The sequence below is a fragment of the Capricornis sumatraensis genome, chromosome 6, assembly GCF_032405125.1.
Source record: "Capricornis sumatraensis isolate serow.1 chromosome 6, serow.2, whole genome shotgun sequence".
Taxonomy (NCBI): domain Eukaryota; kingdom Metazoa; phylum Chordata; class Mammalia; order Artiodactyla; family Bovidae; genus Capricornis; species Capricornis sumatraensis.
Window position 1 is genome coordinate 9,902,411 of NC_091074.1, and position 23,164 is coordinate 9,925,574.

The following is a 23,164-nucleotide window of genomic DNA, read 5'->3' on the forward strand; positions in this document are numbered from 1 at the left end:
GTTTCGTTGTTTTCCAGCCATGGGCAGTAGAAGGGTGGTCACGGCATCTGGCATCAGACCCCCAGGAAAGTTTTGTGTTAAAGCTGGGAGCTACTGCTTTCAGATCGTGCTTTCTTATACACTCTAAGATCTGGGACTGTCCTGTGTCCTGTTATCCTTTTGAAGTTCAGGTGTCCAAAAAAAATAGACTCTTCTGTCTGTATATCACTGTCAGTCAGTCAACAGTCAGTTCAGCTGCTCAGTCGTGTCTGACTCTGCGACCCCATGGACCGCAACACGCCAGACCTCCCTGCCCATCACCAGCTCCCGGAGTTTACTCAAACTCATGTCCATTGAGTTGGTGATGCCATGGAACCATCTCATCCTCTGTTATCCCCTTCTCCTGCCTTCAATCTTTCCAAGCATCAGGGTCTTTTCCTATGAGTCAGTTCTTTGCATCAGGTGGCCAAAGTATTAGAGTTTCAGCTTCAACATCAGTCCTTCCAGTGAATATTCAGGACTGATTTCCTTTAGGATGGACTGGTTGGATCTCCTTGCAGTCCAAGGGACTCTCAAGAATCTTCTCCAACACCACAGTTCAAAAGCATCAATCCTTTGGCACGCAGCTTTCTTTGTAGTCCAACTCTCACATCCATACATGGCTATTGGAAAGACCAGAGCCTTGACTAGATGGGCCTCTGTTGGCAAAGTAATGTCTCTGCTTTTTAATATGCTGTCTAGCTTGGTCATAACTTTCCTTTCAAGAAGCAGGGTCTTTTAATTTCATGGCTGCAGTCATCATCTGCAGTGATTTTGGAGCTGTAAAAAATAAAATCTGTCACTGTTTCCACTGTTTACCCATCTGTTTGTCATAAAATAATGGGACTGGATACCATGATCTTAGGTTTTTGAATGTTACGTTTTAAGCCAACTTTTTCACTCTCCTCTTTAACTTCCATCAAGAGGCTCTTTAGTTCTTCACTTTCTGTCATAAGGGTGGTGTCATCTGCATTTCTGAGGTTATTGATATTTCTCCCGGCAATCTTGATTCCAGCTTGTGCTTCTTCCAGCCCAGCGTTTCTCATGATGTACTCTGCATATAAGTTAAACAAGCAGGGTGACAATATACAACCTTGACATGCTCCTTTTCCTATTTGGACCCAGTCTGTGGTTCCATGTGCAGTTCTAACTGTTGCTTCCTGACCTGCATACAGATTTCTCAAGAGGCAGGTCAGGTGGTCTGGTATTCCCATCTCTTTTAGAATTTTCCACAGTTTGTGGTGATCCACACAGTCAAAGGCTTTGGTATAATCAATAAAGCAGAAATAGATGTTTTTCTGGAGTTCTCTTGCTTTTTTCATAATTCAAGGGATGTTGGCAATTTGATCTCTGGTTCCTCTGTCTTTTCTAAAACCAGCTTGTGTTATGCCCAAGTTGCGAAATCTCCCAACGACCACCAGGGAGCTGATATCCGATGCAAAAGCAAGAAAGTTTTTTATTACCAAGCTCGAGCTGGGGCTCCCACCATTACCGATGTAGCGGCTATAGGGAGGAGCCCCGGGTTTTGGATTACATTGCTTATATAGGGAGTATACATGGAAAGCAAGGATTTCTAGGTAGGGGGACGTCTGATTGGTCACTTTCTTTCGAAGGGTTGTATGTTGGTTCTTGATTGGTCCCTATTGTCTAGGTAGACCACAAGTTCCCTGAGTGTTAAGTCAGGAGATTTTGGTCTAGGGTCTGATTGGCTCGTGCACGGTGGGGTGAGGTCAGGGGATTTCCAAAGGCTCTTTTCCCGGAATCTTACAAAATGGAGTTTTTCTTTTAACAAAATGGAGTAGCTTAGGTTCTTCACTTGAACATCTGGGAGTTCACGGTTCATGTACTATTGAAGCCTGGCTTGAATTTTGAGCATTATTTTGCTAGTGTGTGAGATGAGTGCAATTGTGGTGTAGTTTGAGCATTTGGCATTGCCTTTCTTTGGGATTGGAATGAAAACTCTTCCAGTCCTGTGGCCACTGCTGAGTTTTTCAAATTTGCTGGCACACTGAGTGCAGCACTTTCACAGCATCATCTTTTAGGATTTTAAATAGCTGAACTGGAATTCCATGACCTCCGCTAAGTTTGTTCATAGTGGTGCTTCCGAAGGCCCACTTGACTTCACATTCCAAGATGTCTGGCTCTAGGTGAGTGATCACACCATCATGATTATCTGGGTCATGAAGATCTTTTTTGTATAGTTCTTCTGTATATTCTTGCCAACTCTTCTTAATATCTTCTGCTTCTGTTAGGTCCTTACCATTTCTGTCCTTTATTGTGCCCATCTTTGCATGAAATGTTCCCTTGGTATCTCTAATTTTCTTGAAGAGATTTTTAGTCTTTCCCATTCTATTGTTTTCCTCTATTTCTTTGCATTGATCGCTGAGGAAGGCTTTCTTATCTCTCCTTGCTGTTCTTTGGAACTCTGCATTCAAATGGGTATATCTTTCCTTTTCTCCTTTGCTTTTCGCTTTTCTTCTTTTCACAACTTTTTGTTAGGCCTCCTCATACAGCCATTATGCTTTTTTGCATTTCTTTCTCTTGGGGATGGTCTTGATCACTGTCTCCTGTACAATGTCATGAACCCCTGTCCACAGTTCATCAGGCACTCTGTCTATCAGATCTAATCCCTTGAATCTGTCACTTCCGCTGTATAATCATAAGAGATTTGATTTAGGTCACACCTGAATGGTCTAGTGGTTTTCCCTACTTTCCTCAATTTAAGTTTGAATTTGACAATAAGGAGTTCACGATCTGAGCCAGAGTCAGCTCCCTGTCTTGTTTTTACTGACTGTATAGACCTTCTCCACCTTTGGCTGCTGAGAATATAATCAATCTGATTTTGGTGTTGACCATCTGGTGTGTCCACGTATAGAGCCTTCTCTTGTGTTGTTGGAAGAGGGTGTTTGCTATGACCAGTGCGTTCTCTTGGCAAAACTCTATTAGCCTTTGTCCTGCTTCATTCTGTACTCCAAGGCCAAATTTGCCTGCTACTCCAGGTGTTTCTTGACTTCCTACTTTGCGTTCCAGTCTCCTATAATGAAAGGGACATCTTTTTCCTGTGTTAATTCTAGAAAGTCTTGTAGGCCTTCGTAGAACCATTCAACTTCAGCTTCTTTAGCATTACTGGTGGGGGCATAGACTTGGATTACTGTTATGTTGAATGGTTTGCCTTGGAAACAAACAGATCACTGTCATTTTTGAGATTGCTTTCAAGTACTTCATTTCGGACTCTTTTTTTGTTGACTGTGATGGCTATGGTTTATTTCTTCAGGAGGCTGATTCTGATGAGAATGACGAGCTGGGTTGAGGGTGGTGAAGATGCTTTGACTGACTCTCGCACCAAGTCTGCATGCCGTTAGGAATAGAAGTTTCCTAAAAATAATGGGTTCTGTTTCAGAAAGAAGGGAGAAAGGTTTCGAGGTGGGCAGAGACAATGAGGCTCCATCACACAGATACTAATCTAACCTGACGACAATACTGGGTAATGTAGTTATTTTCACTTTGGAAATAATGTAGTTATTTTCAGTTTGGAGGTACATCTGGTTGTTAATATTGAATATCTGGACATAAGGTTGGGAAAGAAAGTTAAGAACAAGAAAAAGGTTATAATTTAAAAAATTAGTTGGGAAAGAGGATGACTAAGTAGGCACACATATGTTCATTATATATGCTGTTTGTAATGCAAACTAGCCTAAATGATAGTGCATCATAGGAATTAAATGTAGCAGTCTAAAGTCCATTGAAAATGATGTGCCGATGCATTTAATGACCTGAAATGGTTTTTACAAAGTGTGTTGAGTAGTGAAAATATGCTAAGTAATGGAAAGCTTATAAATACATGTGGCTAGTTTGATTTTACCTTTTTTTCTTGTAGAAAATGTGAAAAGCTGAAGCCAGTTGCCAGTTTAACTGTTCTCTCTTCTTTACTCAATTCCCTCTCCTTGCTTCCCCCGCAAACCTTACGTAACTGTATAGACTTGTTTCTCATCTGTTCTCTTTTCAGTCCAAGGCTTATTGCAGAAACTCCCTTGTACTTAAAACGTTTTGAAACCCAGAATCCCATTGGTTACAACTCAGATGTACTGCCGTTTAAAATTTTGCCTGTTCTTTTCAATTTCAAAAGCCTGAGTTTGAAACTCAGACGCTATAGTGCAGAATATTGTACTCTGATTTTCCCTGTGGTGGGAAGCATGTGCACAGAGGATGAGGAGATACTGTTGGACAAAGAACTTTGATTATTTCCAAAAGGTGTCCAGGTGTGTCTGCATCAGTGAGCACTGCACGTGCTTGGAGAGAAATCCCAGTAAATGGTGTCACTTTGTATTCCCCCAGCTCTAAGAGGAGTTGTCAAGGAGGGCAAGGAGAGGTCTTATGAGGGAGTGTGGCCTTACCCCTTGAATTGGAAAGCCCTGTTATAATTTCCTAATTTCCAATCCTTGAAATACTATTTTAGGAAAGAAAAGGAGATGCTCTTTGCCTGTGAGAGAGCTTTCACTTGTGCTTGTGGCATTGCCTCTGTGGTGTGTGCTGTATCACACATGAAATGGAGTGGGGCGATGACGCTGGGTAACTTAACACTCCTGCTTGCAAGAATTTTATTAACACAGAGATGTAAGTGATTTGTGTTTGTCTCATTTCATCATTTATAAGGTAAACTTTAAGTGAAATCTAGATTGCAGTGAACTGTACACAAATAATAATTAGGAATATTTAAAAACCATGGTTACTGTTAGGAAATGTAACATCTTTGAAATTACTGCTAACATACAACGATGTATAGGCATTTCTATGATCCTATGAGAAACAAATGTTCCCTACCAGTTTGAAGTGGGACCCAGTCTTTCCTTTTCTTCTTTGAACTACTCAGATTTCCATGTTTGGTAGAACAAACTATAAAAGAAAAATGTGAAATGATGTCACACACATACTGAAGTAAAAGTTTGAAACCCCCCCCCTTTTTTTTTTAAATAGCCAGGTAATTCTTGAATTTTATCTAGCAATCCTAAAGCAGACTTTAAATTTTAAAACTACGTTAATTGATTTTGCATTAAGAATATGATATTTTTTTTTTCAGTTGTCAGTTATAGCTCAGTAAGAATCAGAATGCAGAGCGAGAGGTTAAAGCCAGATTGGACTGTCCGCCTTTCTCTGGAGATGCCTTTTCATCATGTTTATCAGAGCTGAAGAAATATTCTAATCAACTAGCAAAAAGTTTTTATTTTTATACCAAAATTGATCTTGGTTAATTCCAAAACCAATTTGATGTCAAGAGTCACAGAAGGACTCAGACTTCTTTTAGGAATAATTAGAGGGGAAACAGTGAATCTAAACAGATAAACATGTGGGCTCCCCTAAAGCAAGAAGACACGTCAGTACTTCTCCTGTATACTGGCACTGTGTCCGGTGGAAGCAAATCGGCCTGAGGGGACAGGCTGACCTCCCAGAAGTCTGCTGGGCACACAGACTGACAGGCGGAATCCTACCTGACAGGTGCCGTGGCAGCCCCAGAAGTGTCAAGGGATGCCCCAAACGTGACATGTTGGTGCATGGGGTCCCCTGGTGTGAAAAGCTTGAATGCTTTATTTCTGATTTTCTGGAATTTTAAATTACTGTGCAGTTCTGTGTGTTCAATGTCGGGGTAGTTTCTACAGACTAGTGACTGGATAGTCACTGAGGCAGGACACACAGCTTCTGTGAGTGTGTAGGGGACTAGGCCTGTGCTGCCCCTGAAAATAAGAATGCTGGTCTCTGCTCTCTCCTCCCTAGTTCAGAAGGCTGTTGGGGATACACGCTTCATTTGCTTAGTATCTTCATGCTGCAGGCAGCTGGGAATTCTTAGCCTGCGGCTGCTGACTTACTGTGTCAATGCATGTTAGGTGGTACAGAAATTTTGCTTTTGACTTTTTGTGTAGAATAGTAATAATTAAGATCACTAATGTGTGTTTCCATCTCTACTCAGATAAGAGTGAATAGGGACAAAGTTTGAAGTTTGCAAAATATATCACAGTAGACTTAAAAATTCTTTTTCTTTTAATTTCAGACTTAAGAGATGTTGAAAAATAGTGCAGAGAGTCTCATAAGCCCTTCCCCTAGATTCCTGAATGTTAGCGTTTTACCTCGTGCTTTCATCCTGTGTCTGTCTTTCTCTGTCACGTGTGCCGTTCCCTGTCACACACTGCATACACTGTTAATTGTACATATGGGATGCACCGTGTTCTTATTCCCTGAACCCTGTAAGGATAAGGTGCAGATGTGATGGGGCTTCCCAGGTGGCTCCGTGGTAAAGCATCCGCCTGCAATGTAGGAGACGTGGGTTTGATGCCTGGGTCGGGAAGATCCCCTGGTGGAGGGCATGGCACCCCACTCCAGTGTTCTTGCCTGGAGAATCCCATGGACAGAGGAGCCTGGAGGGCCATCTTTGGGGTCACGAAATGTCGGATGCGACCGAGCATTCACATGTGCAGATGTGATGCACTGCAAGTGCTGAATACTTCCGTGTGTGTTTCCTTGTGAAAGGATATGTAGCTCGTCCGCAGCTTCAGTACAGTTTCAAAGTCAGAAGGTTGGCGCCGATGCTATTACTCAGTCACTCTTCCGACTGTCCTCCAGTTTGCTGGGTGCCGCCCTGACTGTCCCGGTCCTGCACTGCCCATCCTAGGCGCGGACCGAGTTCGGTTGCGCGTCTCTGCGGCCTCCTTTTATCTAGTGCAGCTAGTCTTTCATGACTGACGTTTTTGAAGATCGCAAGCCACTTACATTGTAGAATTTCCCTCCGTTTCAGTTTGTTTTGCTTATGCTTTTGGGGCAGACTACCCCAGACGTCTTCCTGAGTGGTATCATAGAGGCTCTGATGCTTCCCTCCGAAAATATCTTCAAAACGACCGTTGTTAATGTTATCACACAGAAGGTGGAGCCAGCGATGCTGGAACTTGTCAAGGTGCTATAAATGCTGTCATTGCTTTTACTCTCCAGTTGCTTTTTCTTAAGAAAACTTACGGCCTTTCAGTTCATTTTGACAAAGTGGAAACTACTGAATAAAATCAGGATGGGGGGAGAGAAACCTGGAGCATGTAAAGGTTGTGGTGGAGGGTTTAGGGCTTGTGTTTTACGTGAGCAGGCATGGGCCATTGAGGGATTGGGCCTTTAAACCCTTAGCCAGAATGATAAATCCATTTACCCTGGAGTGCTTCTGCCAAAACACTGAAGTCAGTACACTACTCACTCTCCTGTTAGAATCTTACACCTTTCCAGGCCGAGCATTCAAATGTTGTAAGTGGAGAGGAAAGAGGGACTTTGTTCCATCTGGTAGAAGTAAAGAAACGCTAAGTTCATTGTAGAATATTCAGTATTTGTTGTTGTTGAGTGGCTCAGTTGTGTCTGACTCTTTTGCGACCCCATCTGGAGCCCTGCCAGGCTCCTCTGTCCATGGAATTCTCCAGGCAAGATTACTGGAGTGGGTTACCATTTCCTCTTTCAGGGATCTTCCCAACCTACAGATCAAATCCATGTCTCTAAACAGATTCTTTACTGCTGAGCCACCAGAGAAGCCCAATATTCAGTATTACATCGTTTGAGATACTAATAACCCTTTCTGTGATAATGCTTGTTTCAACTGCCTCTTTGAATGATCAAAGAACAGAACTTGCAGCCCGGTGTAGTTTATTTGCTTCTATCTGGACAGCAATAAAATGAGTCCTTGTACTGACGGGTGGGGGGGGGGGTGGTGGTGGTGGTGGTGTGCGTGTGTGTGTGTGGGGGGGAGCTCCGAGCACCTCTCCCTCCCGGGGGTGGGGGCGGGGGGGCCTCCGAGCACCTCTCCCTCCTGCTCCTGGCGGATTGAGGAGCCTCTCCTGCTCTAGCCTGGCATTGTTCACAGTGCTGGGCAAAGTGCAGGTTCTGGCTTTGCCAGGGTTGTTTTTTGTGAATGACTGAACATTTCCGGTAGTTTCTTTGTAAACAAAAGAGGACAAGTTCGTTTAAACCATCAGACTGCAAGGGTAGTCTGGGAACTTTGCTGTTTGGAATTTTGGTTTTCCATAAAACCACAAAATAAACTAAATGGGTTTCTTGAGTCTCTTTTTATGGTGTTTGTTTAAACATTAGTATAGTGCCACTCCTCATATTCTGTATCAATTCGTACATTCCTGTTAAAATGACATAGTTTTAGATGTTTATTTTTTGCCATAAAATCTATTACTGCTACATAATTTGAAGATGTTAAGATCACCTATTTGAAATTATGGGGGCTCAGATGAAAAAGAATCTGCCTGCAGTGCAGGAGACCTGGGTTTGATCCCTGGGTTGGGAAAATCCCCTGGAGGAGGGCATGGCAACCCACTATAGTATTCTTGCCTGGAAAATTCTGTGGGCTGAGGATCCTGGCAGGGTGCAGTCCTTGGGGCTGTAAAGAGCCAGACACAGCCAAGCACATGCACATATGTATGTGTGGGTATAGATACACCTGTGACGGCTGTGCAGAAAATTAAAGCTCCTTCTCTGCTTTTTCTAACAAATCTACTTCCCAGAGGTCACCATTATTAACATGTTGGTTCATTTCACTTCATAGTATTTTCTCTGTATTTAAATATACCATAAGCATAACTTTTAACCCCAAATAAATTTAACCAAATAAACTTGCTACGCTGCCTTTGAAAATAGGGTCAGGCATTAGGTGAAATCTTGCTCTTCTCCTGTAAATAAACTGTTGCTGAAACACAGCCGTATTCACTCTCTGTATGTTGGTAGGACTTCTTTTGCGCTGATATGGCAGACTCAGACTCAGCGTGGCAGAGTTGCGTAGTTGTGACTCTTCGGCTTCCAGAGCCTAGCAGGTGGACTCTTTGGCTCTTTTGCTGACCCCAGTTTTAGATTGTGAGCGCTTTGGTGTTTGTTTCGCTTTCTTCCTAGAGCTCTAGTGCGGTTCTGTGCCCACACTGTGCAGTTTATGGGCTTACACAAGGGTTAGGTAGGCAGAATAGGGAAAAGGAGCCCAAATTGGTGGTGGCTGCAAGACAAGGAAGGGAAAAGCCCGAGAAAATAACAACAAAAGAAGCCCCAAGGACCGGAGTGAGGACCTCAGGTAAGACAAACAACACTCCTGCCTGGCCCAATTTACATAGGACAGGCCCAGGGAGAGAGAAACATATAAATAGAGGAGCCAAAGCTCGCTCGCTCTCTCTCTCTCTCCCGCACGCTGGGGCGGGCGCTCTTCTCCTCATGTCTTCGGATCGACGTGCCCTGACACCTCGAAGATGGATTTCCCTGCTATCTTCTAAATAAAATAGAGCTGTCACACTGAGCTGTAACACTGATTTGTCTAAGAGCTACGATATGGTCCATTCGAGACCTGAGAGCTATAACACGGTCTACCCAAGACCTGAGAGCTGTGAGACGCCAAGGGGGCTTTAATGTCCATCACTCCAAATCTTTGCTGTGACGAGACAAAGAGCCGAGGAGCACACACTTGCGTGACACAAGTGTAAGTGCAGGGAGAGTTCCCAGACTTTGCCTGCTGGTTGGACAGCATGTGTGCAGCTTTCCCTTCTCAACGAGGCTGCACGGGTTGATACTAAACCTAATGATTTTGTTCCAGGACCTCTTTTCCCCATATCTTTGCCAGCTCAGTGCATTGGCCAACCTTTTAAATCTTTACCAGTCTGGTAGAGGAGAATGATACTGTAGGTTTGCTCTGCATTTCTTTTTTGTGTTAGATTGAATTTCTTTTCAAATTTAAGAGCCAGTTGTGTTTTTGTGAATTGTCTTTCAGTCCCCTGTCTTGTACCCTCAAGTCTGTTGCATAGTAGACACTGGCCAAATATTATGTATTGAATTCTAGCAAGGGAACCTGCTTGCTGACACAGTTGATGTAGACGAGGCTTTTCAAGAGCAAGAGAGACGTTGTCAGGGAGAGGAAGAACTTCCTGGGACAGAATCTTGACCTGCAACTCACACCTCCACTGAGCATTGTCTTTTCTCCTGGACAGAATACAGTTGCCTTTTCCCGAGGGCAATTGTAATTTTCTTCAGTGTATCTACCTTCATCTTCAGTGTATCCATCTTCATCTTCAGTGTATCCACCTTCAATGTATCCATCTTCAGTGTATCCTTTCAATGTATCCATCCTCTGCCCCATGTTCCCACTTTGTGGACTCTGCCCTGGGCACTGGTAACCAGGAAGTGCTGCAGAGCTCCCTTCCCCAGGGCGCCCGCGGATGACTTAGGAAGGTGGCTTCTCGTGCTCTCCTGAGAATGGGGCAGGATGTGCCCTAGTCCTTTTCCTTACTTCCAAGTTTGAGATGCATTTTCTTAACACTTTCCTTCCTCTGTTGATGTAACTATTTCAAGTGATCCTATTTCTTTAGGAATTACTAATGAGCTGCATAGCTGTCCATTGTCGCTCACAGAACACGCTCATTGTTCCTTGTTGGCTCTGCAGGAACTCACTACACAATGACCAACGGGGGCAGCATCAGCAGCTCCACACACTTGCTGGATCTTCTGGACGAGCCCATCCCTGGGGTTGGCACCTATGATGACTTCCACACCATCGACTGGGTGCGAGAGAAGTGTAAAGACAGAGAAAGGCATCGCCGGGTACGTTTGCTCAGTAATCTTGACAGCAGCAGCGCACAGAGAGATCCTTGAATAATGTTGTCTTTCTGCCAGTGATCTCAGGCTGCCAGAATGTTACAAGTACATTTAAGTAAGGTTCCACATATTATAAGTAATACGGTTTTTTCTCTATACCTTTTAAAAGTCTGTTGACATCCTTTATCTTTCTGGAAGGGATTTGAAGCAGCTTACAATCAAAGAAGTAGAGGAAGACAGAATAGGAGGGAAAGGCAAAGGCCTGTGAGTTGGAGAAGATCAAGCGAGTTCAGGAGGTAGCAGTCAGCCTGGCGCTTGACTTTGAGCATCAGGCCAAAGAGGAGATGTGTTACATAATTTCAGTTGTTGGAAAAAGAAGCAGCCTACTGGGGAGATAGTTGCCCGGGGCTTTGCTATTTTATCTCCGTTCTTGGTTTTAAATCCTGAGCTGTTTCTCAAATTGAGTCCTGTGTGGACATATGGAATGTTGGTGTAAAGTGCTAATCAATAAAAGAATGGCTTTTGCTTAAAAACTACAATGTATATTATCTTTTTTGTTGTTGTTTGTGGTTTATTGATAGTGTCATTCAAAAATTTTAAGAGAAAAAAAATCTCTTGAAAATAAAATTCCAAATTCTAAAAGGCCATTTGCAAATTTGAGCTCTGAAGTTAACTCATAGATATAATAATAATTGCTTGTACAAATGAGTTACTACCTTTCATAATAATGTTTATATATCTGTTAAACCTGAAATTGGACTTAGATTATATTGTTTATGAAAAGTACTGCTTCTGAGATTCATTAGTCACTATTCACCCTTTCTGCAAATAAGACATGACAACATATTAGATGATAAAACTGAGAAATTTCAAAAACATACCCTTAAAAGTAACAATAACAAGCTCATTACATGTTAACACAAACAATGTTTTTATGAAAAATAGCTATTTTCCAAGATAAAAAATGCTCAGTGAGAGAGCGGCGCTGGACTGCATCTTCATGAACCTCACTCATTACTGTCTGGTCTCCTGAGAGCCGCTGGGTTCTCTTACGTGCTGCTGCAGACTGCTGGGCATTTCAATTGAAGTACATGAAGAAAATCCAGCCTCACAGCCGCGTAGCTGGAAAAGCCAGGAGCATTTTAATAACCTTTTCAGGTCGTTGTGGATTTTCTTTGATGCTGCAAGGCAGTGGCACGGACATGTAGTTAGTTTCTTAAAGGCTAGCTGCTGTGTGTGCCCTAGACCTGCATCAGCGAAGCCCTTGTCTTTGGTCACGTTAGAATACTCTGGTTCCCCTTGAACTTGGCGTGAACGATTCTGTCACGTTGTGCCGTGATCCTTTGGCAAATACTGATTCACTGATTCATGCAGTTCTTTGAACAGTTGACATGTTCATTGTACCGTGTCAGTATATAGTTTCAAAAAAGCCACATTTGTTAATGTCAACACTAATCTCCTCGGAAAAGTCTTTAACTATTGAGATCTGTCATTCTTATAGTAATGGATATAAGTTCTCTAAAATCCTCATTTTTATTTTGAAGCTCAAAATCTGTCATTGGAACCAAATACACATTTTACTTGAAATGACAGGCTTACTTGGTTCGTTTTTTTGAGAAAAATAGCTGTCAAATTTCCAAGTCTGAAAAACCAGAGTTCCAGTATATTATTGTTCAAGTAAGAATGGCACTCCGTGAAAGTGGCTTATGCTGCAGGCCAAACAGACCACACAGAGGCTGTTCCTCGGGCAAGCCGCCTCCTTCACGGTGTGTGAGAAGTGCTTTGTGTGCAGTCTTTACGCGTAGTGTTCAGGAGTTGCACGTCCAGTGTTACGTTGACCCTTTAATTTTTTAAAATACAATCATGCATATTTATATGCTTATTTTTCTTAGATAAATGGGAGCATCCTATACGCGTGGATGCCTTGCTTTTCTCCCCGACATGATACTGCAGTCATCTCATTCTTTTCTAATGACTACAGAGTTTCTCATGACATAGATGTAACTGCAGTTTATTTGACCAGTACTGTTCTGATGAACGTTTAGATGACGTTCAAGTTTCTGCTTCATATTGTATTTTATTAAACATTACAGTTTTTAAGAAAAAGCAATGTGAGGTTTATTATTTTTAAAAGGAATGTCCTACCTTCAATCCTAGAGCAAGGTGAATATCTGTAATTGGTTGCTTATAACAAAGGAGGAGTAAAATTGCCTCCTTCAGCCTTTTGAATGTGGCCTTGTGGCTTGAAATAGACCAGATGCTTGAAAGAGACCAGATCATTGAGTTCTGGCTGTAGCCCTCCCACAGGGCGGTGGAGCAGGGAGTGCCTGGCCTGGGAGTGGCCTGTGGAGCAGCCGGGCCGCAGGACAGGGAGGGGCGGGCGGGGGCGGGGGGCTGCTTGTGAAGCGCACGCTGACTGAGGGAGCAGACTGGCCCTGGGCGTCTCCGGGTGAGAGCTGGCGTCAGGTCCGTCAGCGGCCTCTGCCTCACGCGGCGACGGCACCCTGCCTGTGGCATCGGCACACTGGCACGCTACGGGCCTGAATGTTTCGGCAGCCCCTTTGTTCACAGGACTGTGTTCTGCGTTTTCGGGCACAGTACTCTTCGTCACTGCTTGCCTTTTGGGACCACTGCATGCCACTTAACTGCTAGAACCAGAGAAAGAGCAGGGAGCGGCGGCCACTTCTAGCTGTGATGTCTTGTTTCTGTCACTATAAAAGGTGCATGCCAGCTAACGTTGGTGCAGTCTGCAGCAATCTGGGTCAGCGTCTGTGTGGACGGTGAGGCCCTCGCTCTCATTCTGAGGCTCTGGGTCAATGCTTGTCATCTGATTCACAGGCGCAGCAGCTGTCTGACCTGCTGTTTCTGCCCCAAACTCACTCACTCTATTGTTTAGTTGAGAAAGTACTGTTCCATGTATAGTAACTGAGGAAATTGTTGGATTCTAGAATTGTGGCTGCTACTCATGGTTTAAAGAATGAAGCATGACCATTTCTAATTTCAGATCAACAGCAAAAAGAAAGAATCAGCATGGGAGATGACGAAAAGCCTGTACGATGCGTGGTCAGGGTGGCTCGTGGTGACGCTGACAGGGTTGGCATCAGGTAAAGAGGACTGTTCATGCAATGCTGCTCTGGTTAACAGGACGATAAATAGTTCTCCCCTCCTTCCTGCGTTTTCTTTTTTTTTTCCAGAAACTTTTGGATTTTTAGAATCATTTGTTTCTTTCCTTCAAAAAAATACCCTTAAATGTAAGAGTGGGAGGCGGGAGTCTCAGAGCTCTGGGCTTGGCTCAATCACCTTAAGTGTCCAATTTGATCTTTCTCACTCGTTGTCTTTATCTGTAAAATACCTAGTCTGCACCAGATGGTCGGTAAAGTGTATTTTAGTGTTAACATCATAATAAATAGGTAATATTTATTGAGTGCTTCCTATGGGTCATGCCCTGTTCCAAAAGCTTTGTGTGTGTGTAGACCTCACGGCAGTCCCGTGATCTGACTCGTGCAGATGGGGGGCTGAGCACCGAGAGGTTAAGCGACTTGACGAGGTGTCCCAGCTCGTGAGTGGGCAGGCCACGGCTAGGGCCAGACGTTAGGCTCCAGTGGGCCGCAGAGTGCTCAGCAGCCCTGGGCGCGGATGGAATAGCAGGGGAAGATGTGCGAGCCAGCAGGAAGGGCTGCTTTACTGACTTTGGGCTTCCACCATGGAAGAGTGTGTCCTGAAGAGCGTGGCAGAAAAATACACAGTTGTGGGGAGAATGGAGGGAAGTCCTGAGATTCTGAGGTGTTTATGTGACCTGTTCACCGTCTTATATGAGAAGGACTTAGATTTTGACCATCAATTTGTGTATTCTTTGTATTCTGTTTCATTCCTGCCATGAGTTTCACTAAATCTAATGTTTATTCCATTATAGTGAGCTTAAGATCCTTTGTAAGTTTATGAATTGGGTTTTCAATTAAATAACACCAGTAGAAACTCTGATGTCACAGCCAGAGATGAGGCTCTTCTGCCAAGGGACAGCCTTTGAAAGAGTCAGATACATTTAAAAAGTTACAGTCAATTTCAATGGCGTAACTAGTTTTAATTTCAAAGAAGAACAATTCTGTTTTAAAGAATAGCTATTTACGGTTGTAAATATAGTACATATAGTAAGATTTGAAAACCTTAGGTTTGTGTAGTATTTCCCACATGACCATTTATTGTAGGGTATCCCCAGCTCTCCTTGGCCCTGTAAGTTGACAGTTTCAGAGGCCCCAGAAGTGGACCGTCTTCAGCGCCTCCAACATCTTTTGCAGGGGCACTGGCTGGGTTAATAGACATTGCGGCCGACTGGATGACGGACCTGAAGGAGGGTATCTGCCTGAGCGCGCTCTGGTACAACCACGAGCAGTGCTGCTGGGGGTCCAACGAAACCACGTTCGAAGAGAGGGACAAGTGTCCACAGTGGAAAACGTGGGCAGAGTTGATCATAGGCCAGGCCGAGGTGAGTCCTGCCCTGTGTCCCAGTGGATTAACAGTCAGTACAGTGAACCCAGTCTCCAGTTCACTAACAAGCTAGAGGACTGCACCTGTCCTAAGGGGAAATAGAGGAGTGTATGTAACAAGGTAGAATGGAAAACTGTGAGTAGAATTTAAGTACTGTTTCAGAAGCTCTGGTGTTAGTTAACTGCATAATCACAAGCAAGCCTGCTGCGTTATGATGTAAACTGTGTTTTTATTGTGGAAATGAAGTGCGGTAGGAGCTGTATAAACAGAGGTTAATATGAAGCCAAGCTATCAAAACTGCTCATTAACATTATTATATCACAGTTGTTTGGGAAGTATAGGTTATCAAGAATTGTAAAGTAAGTCTTTTAACTGGAGATAATTTTATAGAAATCCTTAGATTTTTCCTTGTGGCATTACAGTATTTACATGATTATTTTACTGTTGATATTTTATAAAGACCATTTAAAAGTCAGAATGTCATATATATATGTATGAAAAACATTTTAGAAGTTAGAATAGTTATATATATTTTATATACATATGTTTTTGAGGAGTTATGGATATGTTTTTAGAATTTTCTTGTAGTTGAATCTTAGAGCTGGAAAGAATGAGATGGGCAGTGTACTGTCTCCCACTTTATCTCCAGAATTGCTGCAAATGAAAGCTGAGTGTGAAGGCAGTTTTGTCTTCACCAACTGTTTTCAAAAACTGGTTTGTGGGCTGGCAGAGATTGAAGTGCAGCTGAGATTCTTGGCAACAAGACTCTGGGGATCAGAAAGCAGCTAGGGAAAATATTAAATAGATTGTCTCCTTCCATGTATAGTATAAATATGTTTTAGGTTCCACTTAAGTAGTTTGCTCCGTAAAGCTGTCACAGTTGCGGCAGTAAACCACGAGCCTTTGCAGAGCTTGCCGCAAGTTGCTTAGGTGGCAAGCACTGGGGCTAGCAGTGCCCGCAGCAACTAGCGAGTTCGTTCTGTTGAACCCTTTGGTTTCAGGGTCCTGGCTCGTACATCATGAACTACATGATGTACATCTTCTGGGCCTTGAGTTTCGCCTTTCTTGCCGTCTCGCTGGTAAAGGTGTTTGCGCCATACGCCTGTGGCTCTGGGATCCCAGAGGTAAGCCCTGCAGCGCTCAGTGTCTTAACATTTTGTGATCCTGATGCTTAAGTTTTTGCCTGTGGGAGGCGAGATAATGGTTTTGCTGGGGAAACAGTTTGTCTGTCATACAAGAAAGAAAATTTTTTAAATGTCCACTGATAGTAGACTTTGTTGAAAGAAATCCTTCCCCATAGTCATTTCATTGTTTTCTGGAGAGGTCGATTTTTTTTTTCTTCTCGCTCTAATGTAGTACATAACTAAACAAATATCAGCACTGAATTAAACACCAAGAACTTGGGAAATGTCAGCTAAAATTCTTTGGTGAATTAGTTGATGTTTTTCTCTTATGAATTGGATTTGAATATGTTTATTCTCTTTTTACAACTTTTTAAATTAGATAAGATAATCCTTGAATTTGGCAAATAATATTTATAATGATTTTATACTTTAAATATTTGATCATAGTATAAAGTTGAGGTTTTACTTTTTATCAGTAATAATGTGAAGAATACATTTAGGATTGAACATAAACTTACTTCTTCCCCCCTCCCACCCTTTTTATTTTTCTGTCTTAAATAAGTTACTAGCTTTTTCTAGTGCATAGCTTTTAAAAGCAATGTTAGTGATCGTAAAGCTGTATTAAGAACATCTTTAATACGGAACAATACCATATAGTATTCACCAGTTGTCACACATCCTTCTTAATATATAAGAAAATACTACACGTAATTACACATTTTATTCTGAGAAGACATACTATCTTTGAAGGCAAAATACCTTTATTTCTGACACAAGAGTGTCTGAAATGTATCTAACAGTATTGTATTTCTATAGTAGAAATATTACGATTTACCATTAGCTGGTTACGTAACTGTACCCCCTGTAACGAAGCCTGTAGCCCCTTATCATGGCCTGGTATTTCAGTTTTGTTCATGAGCTAGGGCTGCCTTGTACCCTTGCAGGGGAAGAGAGTTAGAATATGTTACAGATTTATTATATAGAGCATAATAGTTCAGACTTTCAGAAAATGAATTGTGAATCTTCCCATTGCCCACTGAAATTTGCAGTTTCTTAAAGGAAATTAAGCTGCTTTGATCTCTCCTTTGTAGATTAAAACTATTTTGAGTGGATTCATCATCCGAGGCTACTTGGGAAAATGGACTTTAATGATTAAAACCATCACATTAGTACTGGCTGTGGCATCAGGCTTGAGTTTAGGAAAAGAAGGGCCCTTGGTCCATGTTGCCTGTTGCTGTGGAAACATCTTTTCCTACCTCTTTCCGAAGTACAGCACAAATGAAGCTAAAAAAAGAGAGGTAAGTGTATTCTGTCATTTATTTAACAGGCGAATATCCACTATATACACTTACTGCTTGAACAGTTTCACATATCTTACTGTCTACTCTTTGGGTAAATTCTGTACTCAGATTCAGATTGTAATGTGAGACTTCCTTGTACTCCTTCCCCCTTTCTGAATGGTCTCTAGAGTTGGCCTGGTGTCTGTTGGTTTCAGTAGGATTTCAGAAATATTTTCCTTTGCTTTTGCTTTACCTTACACCTTTCCTCCTCTGACATGTTTCCCAAATGTTGCGTTGCTTTCTCTCCTGGTTCTCCCCATCGGTGATTCTCTGGAGTGGGGCCTCTCACCAGCTGTTTTCCTCTGGAGGAGGGGTGCCACCTCAGGGGGCTTGCGGCTCCTTAGGGAACCCAGAGGGCATCAGACCACCTGAAGTTGATACTGGTTCACAGTGAAGGGCGGGTAGCACCTGCTTTTTACTTGGCTCTTTATGGCAGCTTCCTTTGCCCTTTTGTTCAGGTCATCCTGAGATCGTGGAGACATTGAAACCTGATGTTTGCAGGTTGCTGTGGATATTTTCTAGAAGAAAAGTGGGCTCCTTGCACCTTCTTAGCTCCAGACTGTGGGAGCCCCATCCCTTCGTGTTCCCCTGTCTAGTCTGCATTTGTCAGTTCACTCCCATTACTTGCTGTTGGACCTTGACATTGTGGGGGAAGATTTGCTATTTGTTCTCTATAAGTGCAAAAATTACCTTATTAGGTAACATTATAGAAATTAACTTTACCTGGATTTTGGTGTAAACACATTGTGATGTTTATGACTTAACTTGATTCTGACACCTTGGGGTATACATGGCTGGCTTTCATGTTAATTGAAAGCATTTAGGCCTCATATTTTGATTTTCTTCCTTTGCCCACTTCTTTTGATATGTTTAAATGCTTCTTAGATACTTATGTGGAACAGATCAAAACATCTGTGAGTTGTAGTACTTAGGTGCTAGCTTGATTATAGATTCTGTTAAAGCTAGAATCAGAAGATTCTGCAAGGTGTGTTGTCTGCAGTCGTGCTGGTGGGAAAACACTGAAACATAAGCCTTGCTGCTCCCTGTCAGAGTCTGTATTCTCAGGCCAGGCGCAGTTTAAGTGAAACACGAATTTGTTAATTTTTAATTTGCCAACTAGCAACCTGACTATGGAGTTCATGCTCATAACACTTAGAATTTAATTTTTTATTATTTCAGATTTCTCTTTCAAAGATGTACAAATTCAGCGTTTGAGAAAATGCATTGGTAGCCTCAGATATTTGCTGGAGTCAAGTAGTAGAAGGAATAAAGACTCTTCGGAAAAGTGGCTAATTATGAGTAGATGCCCAGTGACTGTGTGTGTTTGGCTTCATGCTGGTGGGAGCTGGAGGGGGACCCTGGATTCTGTTCCTTCCTTCCCATGGCCTGTGTGCAGGGGCTCGGGGCGGTCAGCCTAGGCCCTCAGGGCAGCCGGGGTTTGCACCTTCATGTGAGGCTTCCGTGGTGGCAGCAGCCGTCTCTTCAGAGGACTCAGTTGACTGAAAATGTAGGGAAACGTGATGGGTTTGCAGTTCCCTGGTCATTTCACTAGGATGTGGACTGAAGTAATGATTAGTGATGAAACAGTGAGCCCTAAAATCTGAAGAAATGACATCCTGCTTAAAAACAAACGGCTCTCCCTGAGCCCCAGTCCTGGCTTGCTGGTCTTCTCATGCAGGCATCTTGATGCTTGAATTCATTGCCTTTTCTCCTTTACATCCTGTTTACGTTGGTATATCTCACGCAAATGTGTTTTGACTGAGTACTGAATATTTGAATGACTTTTAAAGCAGAAGAGAAACAAGGGGTTTTAGAAGAAGTATTTGTGTTTGCTTGGAGAGAAAGGTGACATGTGAGTTAAATTTGGAAGGGGATGTAGATACTCTGAGTACACGCAGACACTGAGTTTGGCCTGCTGAGCCTGTAAACGTATGAAATGGCTGCGTCTTCTTCGTAGGTGCTGTCGGCTGCCTCCGCTGCAGGCGTCTCTGTGGCTTTCGGCGCGCCGATCGGAGGAGTGCTGTTCAGTCTGGAAGAGGTAGGTTAAGACGGCAGCTGCCACCAGTAATCAAATGAGGCACAGGCACCATTAAGTGTGTATTTTGGCACACTTCTCAGTCTTGTTAGCTGCTGTGATAGATACTTTGTTTTTAAGTTTTCAAATTTGTTTTTATAGTTGCTTTTCACTCTTTCTTACATTAAAAAATCATAAAAAGTAATATGTATGTTCTTTATTGAGAAGTCTTTTAAAAAATATTATCTATATATGTGGTTATTTAAAATTTAACCTTTTTGACATGATTAAAAGTAAGCACAAATGAATTAAATAAAAAATATTTGAAACAGTCCTTATTTGCTAAATCATAGCTTTGTTTTTATTTAAGATTTTTCATCAGTTTCTAAGTCATCTTTTTAACTTTTGTGTGTGATTACTTCTGAGGCCCTTATTGATGTGTAAGGAAATAATTCTAGTCACTTCAGGGGGATATTTTGTTTTTGTTCTCTCATTGGTGCTTAAGAGTTTTTACACAAAAATGTGACTCGGAAATGGTTTAAAATTTACTTTTCTCCCCCAGTTGTTTACGTTCTTTTTGCTTCAGTAGAGAAGAGAGAAATTTAATCCTTTTTTTGTGAACTAACAAGAGTGGCGGTGGTACATTTATTCTTAACTAACACGACTGAACTGAGGTGAAGCTCACTTTAAAAATAACACAATGCTAGGTATTTTAAATAGTTATTAGACAGTTATAAATCAGTCGATATTATAAATTTGCAATGGTGTCATAGCCAAGGTTACTAAGATAGTCGTGTTTTTCTTACTGCATGATATGTATAGAATTATGTATAAATTCTAGCTGCAGCAAAATTTAGAGCATTGATATTTACTGCTCAAGTTATAACATATCAGAGCAGTTTTCTAAAATCACCACATTAATTTCCCCCTTGGTTTTCTAGGTCAGCTATTACTTTCCTCTGAAGACTCTGTGGAGGTCGTTCTTTGCTGCTTTGGTGGCTGCCTTTGTTCTGAGATCCATCAATCCGTTTGGTAACAGCCGCCTGGTCCTCTTCTACGTGGAGTATCACACTCCATGGTACCTGTTTGAACTGTTTCCCTTTATCCTCCTGGGGGTGTTCGGCGGGCTCTGGGGAGCCTTCTTTATCAGGGCCAACATTGCCTGGTGTCGCCGCCGCAAGTCCACCAAGTTCGGGAAGTACCCGGTCCTCGAGGTCATCGTGGTGGCGGCCATCACCGCGGTGGTCGCCTTCCCCAACCCGTACACGCGGCTCAACACCAGCGAGCTGATCAAAGAGCTGTTCACGGACTGCGGGCCCCTGGAGTCCTCCTCCCTGTGCGACTACAGGAACGACATGAATGCCAGCAAGATCGTGGACGACATCCCCGACCGTCCCGCGGGCCTGGGGGTGTACTCTGCCATATGGCAGCTGTGCCTGGCTCTCATATTTAAGATCATAATGACTGTGTTCACTTTTGGTATCAAGGTAAGTGTCCATGTGAGGGGATCCTGAGGTAACCGTGGCGGGTCCAAGACTTGTACGTGGAAAGAGAAACAAAGGTTTTATCTGAAGATGATCCACAAATATAGGCTGAGGAAGCTCTTTGGGGTTTAATTTTTAGTTGTGGGAAGAAGACTTCTTTAGGATATCTTGTTGAGCACGGTGTCTGTTGCTGTGTAGCGGCTGACCCCAAACCTAGCAGCTTAAGAGAGCTGCTCGCTGTGCTCTCGCTCTTGGCTCGGCAGGTGGGGTACTCAGCTGCGAGGCTATTTGTGGTCAGCTCTGCGGCCGTCCGCAGGCACGGCTCGGGCCGGGCATCTCAGAGCCATCCGTATGTCAGGCAGCAGGGCCGAGCAGGTTCCGACAGCTGGGATGAGCTGCGAGGCTGTTTGTGGTCAGCTCTGCGGCTATCTGCAGACACGGCTCGGGCCAGGCCTCCCAGAGCCATCCGTATGTCAGGCAGCAGGGCTGAGCAGGTTCCGACGGCTGGGATGGACCGCCAGGGTTCCTGCCCTGTCTGTCCATCTGTCTGTCTGTCTCCTGTCTCTGGCTTTTCCTACATGATGGCCTGGGTATGATGGGGGAGATGAGGCTGGTAGTTGCCTCTTGTGGCAGCTCAGGGTCCCCACAGTGAGGGTCCTAAGAGGACCATTTCTAGCCCAGCCCAAGATGTCTCCTGCGCACGCCACCTGCTGTGTTTTTTCTCTGCATATGGTCACCAAGGTCCCGGGTTCTTGGGAGGACATGCTCTCTACTTCGGGGGTGGTGTCAGAGTTGTGATCATGTTTTAAAGCCACATATTAGCTTCCTATTGCTGCTGTGACAAATCACCACAAAATCACACACATTTAATACAGTCGCAGAGATCAGAACTCCAAATTGGATCTCGCTGGGCTGAAGTTACCAAGTACATAGGAGTGACGGAGATTCTGGGCAAAATCAGTTTTCATGCCTTTTCCAGCCTCCAGGAGCCTTGGCTCATGGCCCACTTCCTTCTCTTCAGAACCAGTGTGTCTGGTCATATCTCGTTTTATCTCCACATTCTCAATTTATTCTCTGCAAATTTTTCTTTCACCTTTCAAAAGCCTTTCCCCATCATCCCCGATAATCTGCTTTAAGGTCAGCTGATTAACGCCCTGAACTCCTCCTTGTGTACTGCAGACCAGATTCCCAGGAAGTAGGGCGTGGCTGTCCAGTGTGGGGAGCCCCAGCTCAGGATCCTGTGTCACTACAGAGCAGGCCCTAAGACCCCCACCTCCTCCACCCTGGCTGAAGCTCTAACGTGCAGGAGAATGAGATGCCTGTTTGATGCCTTCTAAGGGGATGTTTTGGGTTGGGCTGGAGAAGGTGGTTGGTTACTCTGTAACTCAGTTGTTGGGATTGTTAGGGAGACTGCTGCCAAGGGCTTGCTGCAGCTTTATTTCTGCCCTGTGAGAGGAGGGTCGTACTACCCGTGCAGGGCAGGTGCACAGAGAACTCGCCTCACTGAGCGTCTGCCCTGTCGCAGGTCCCGTCTGGCCTGTTCATCCCCAGCATGGCCATTGGCGCCATCGCTGGCCGCATCGTGGGCATCGCGGTGGAGCAGCTGGCCTACTATCACCACGACTGGTTCATCTTTAAGGAGTGGTGTGAGGTCGGCGCTGACTGCATCACCCCCGGCCTGTATGCCATGGTTGGTGCAGCCGCATGCCTAGGTAACAAGACTTGGGGCCGGGGGGAGGGGGGGCGGTGTGTGTGTGTCTGCCTGCCTGGCTGGCTGAGAGTAGTGGGGTCAGGGAGGAGGGCCCAGCGGGGGCATCAGCCTGTGCAGAACTAGTTTTCACTTTACCTGTCCCTGAACACACGTTAGTGCAAAACTGTAGGTGTGGTTAACTTCATTTCAGTACCATGTGATGCTTTATGACAGCAAACGTCTCAGACAACAAGGCTTGTTTAGTCCTGTCTGAGGAGTTGCTTACTCTTTCCTTGGCTTACCTGTGACCTCTGGCATGGTTCCTGGGTCCACACTCCAGCAGAGCTCCGAGCACCTTCACCCCAGCTCTGTGGTGATGATTGTGAGCCATAGTAAAAGGTTTCTTTATCAGCCTGCTT

General features: G+C 43.7%; 1 protein-coding gene across 3 annotated transcripts in view; it reads left to right on the plus strand.

Moving 5' to 3' along the window:
• Nucleotides 1–23,164, plus strand: part of CLCN3 (chloride voltage-gated channel 3) — an 87,526-nt gene that overhangs the window by 48,791 nt on the left and 15,571 nt on the right. For all 3 annotated transcript variants that reach the window (XM_068974695.1, XM_068974696.1, XM_068974697.1), the window contains 8 exons: nt 10,457–10,614; nt 13,613–13,712; nt 14,904–15,091; nt 16,095–16,217; nt 17,309–17,515; nt 19,515–19,595; nt 20,513–21,058; nt 22,581–22,767. In XM_068974695.1, coding sequence (XP_068830796.1) covers nt 10,457–10,614; nt 13,613–13,712; nt 14,904–15,091; nt 16,095–16,217; nt 17,309–17,515; nt 19,515–19,595; nt 20,513–21,058; nt 22,581–22,767 — 1,590 coding nt within the window. The remainder of the gene's footprint in view (nt 1–10,456; nt 10,615–13,612; nt 13,713–14,903; nt 15,092–16,094; nt 16,218–17,308; nt 17,516–19,514; nt 19,596–20,512; nt 21,059–22,580; nt 22,768–23,164) is intronic.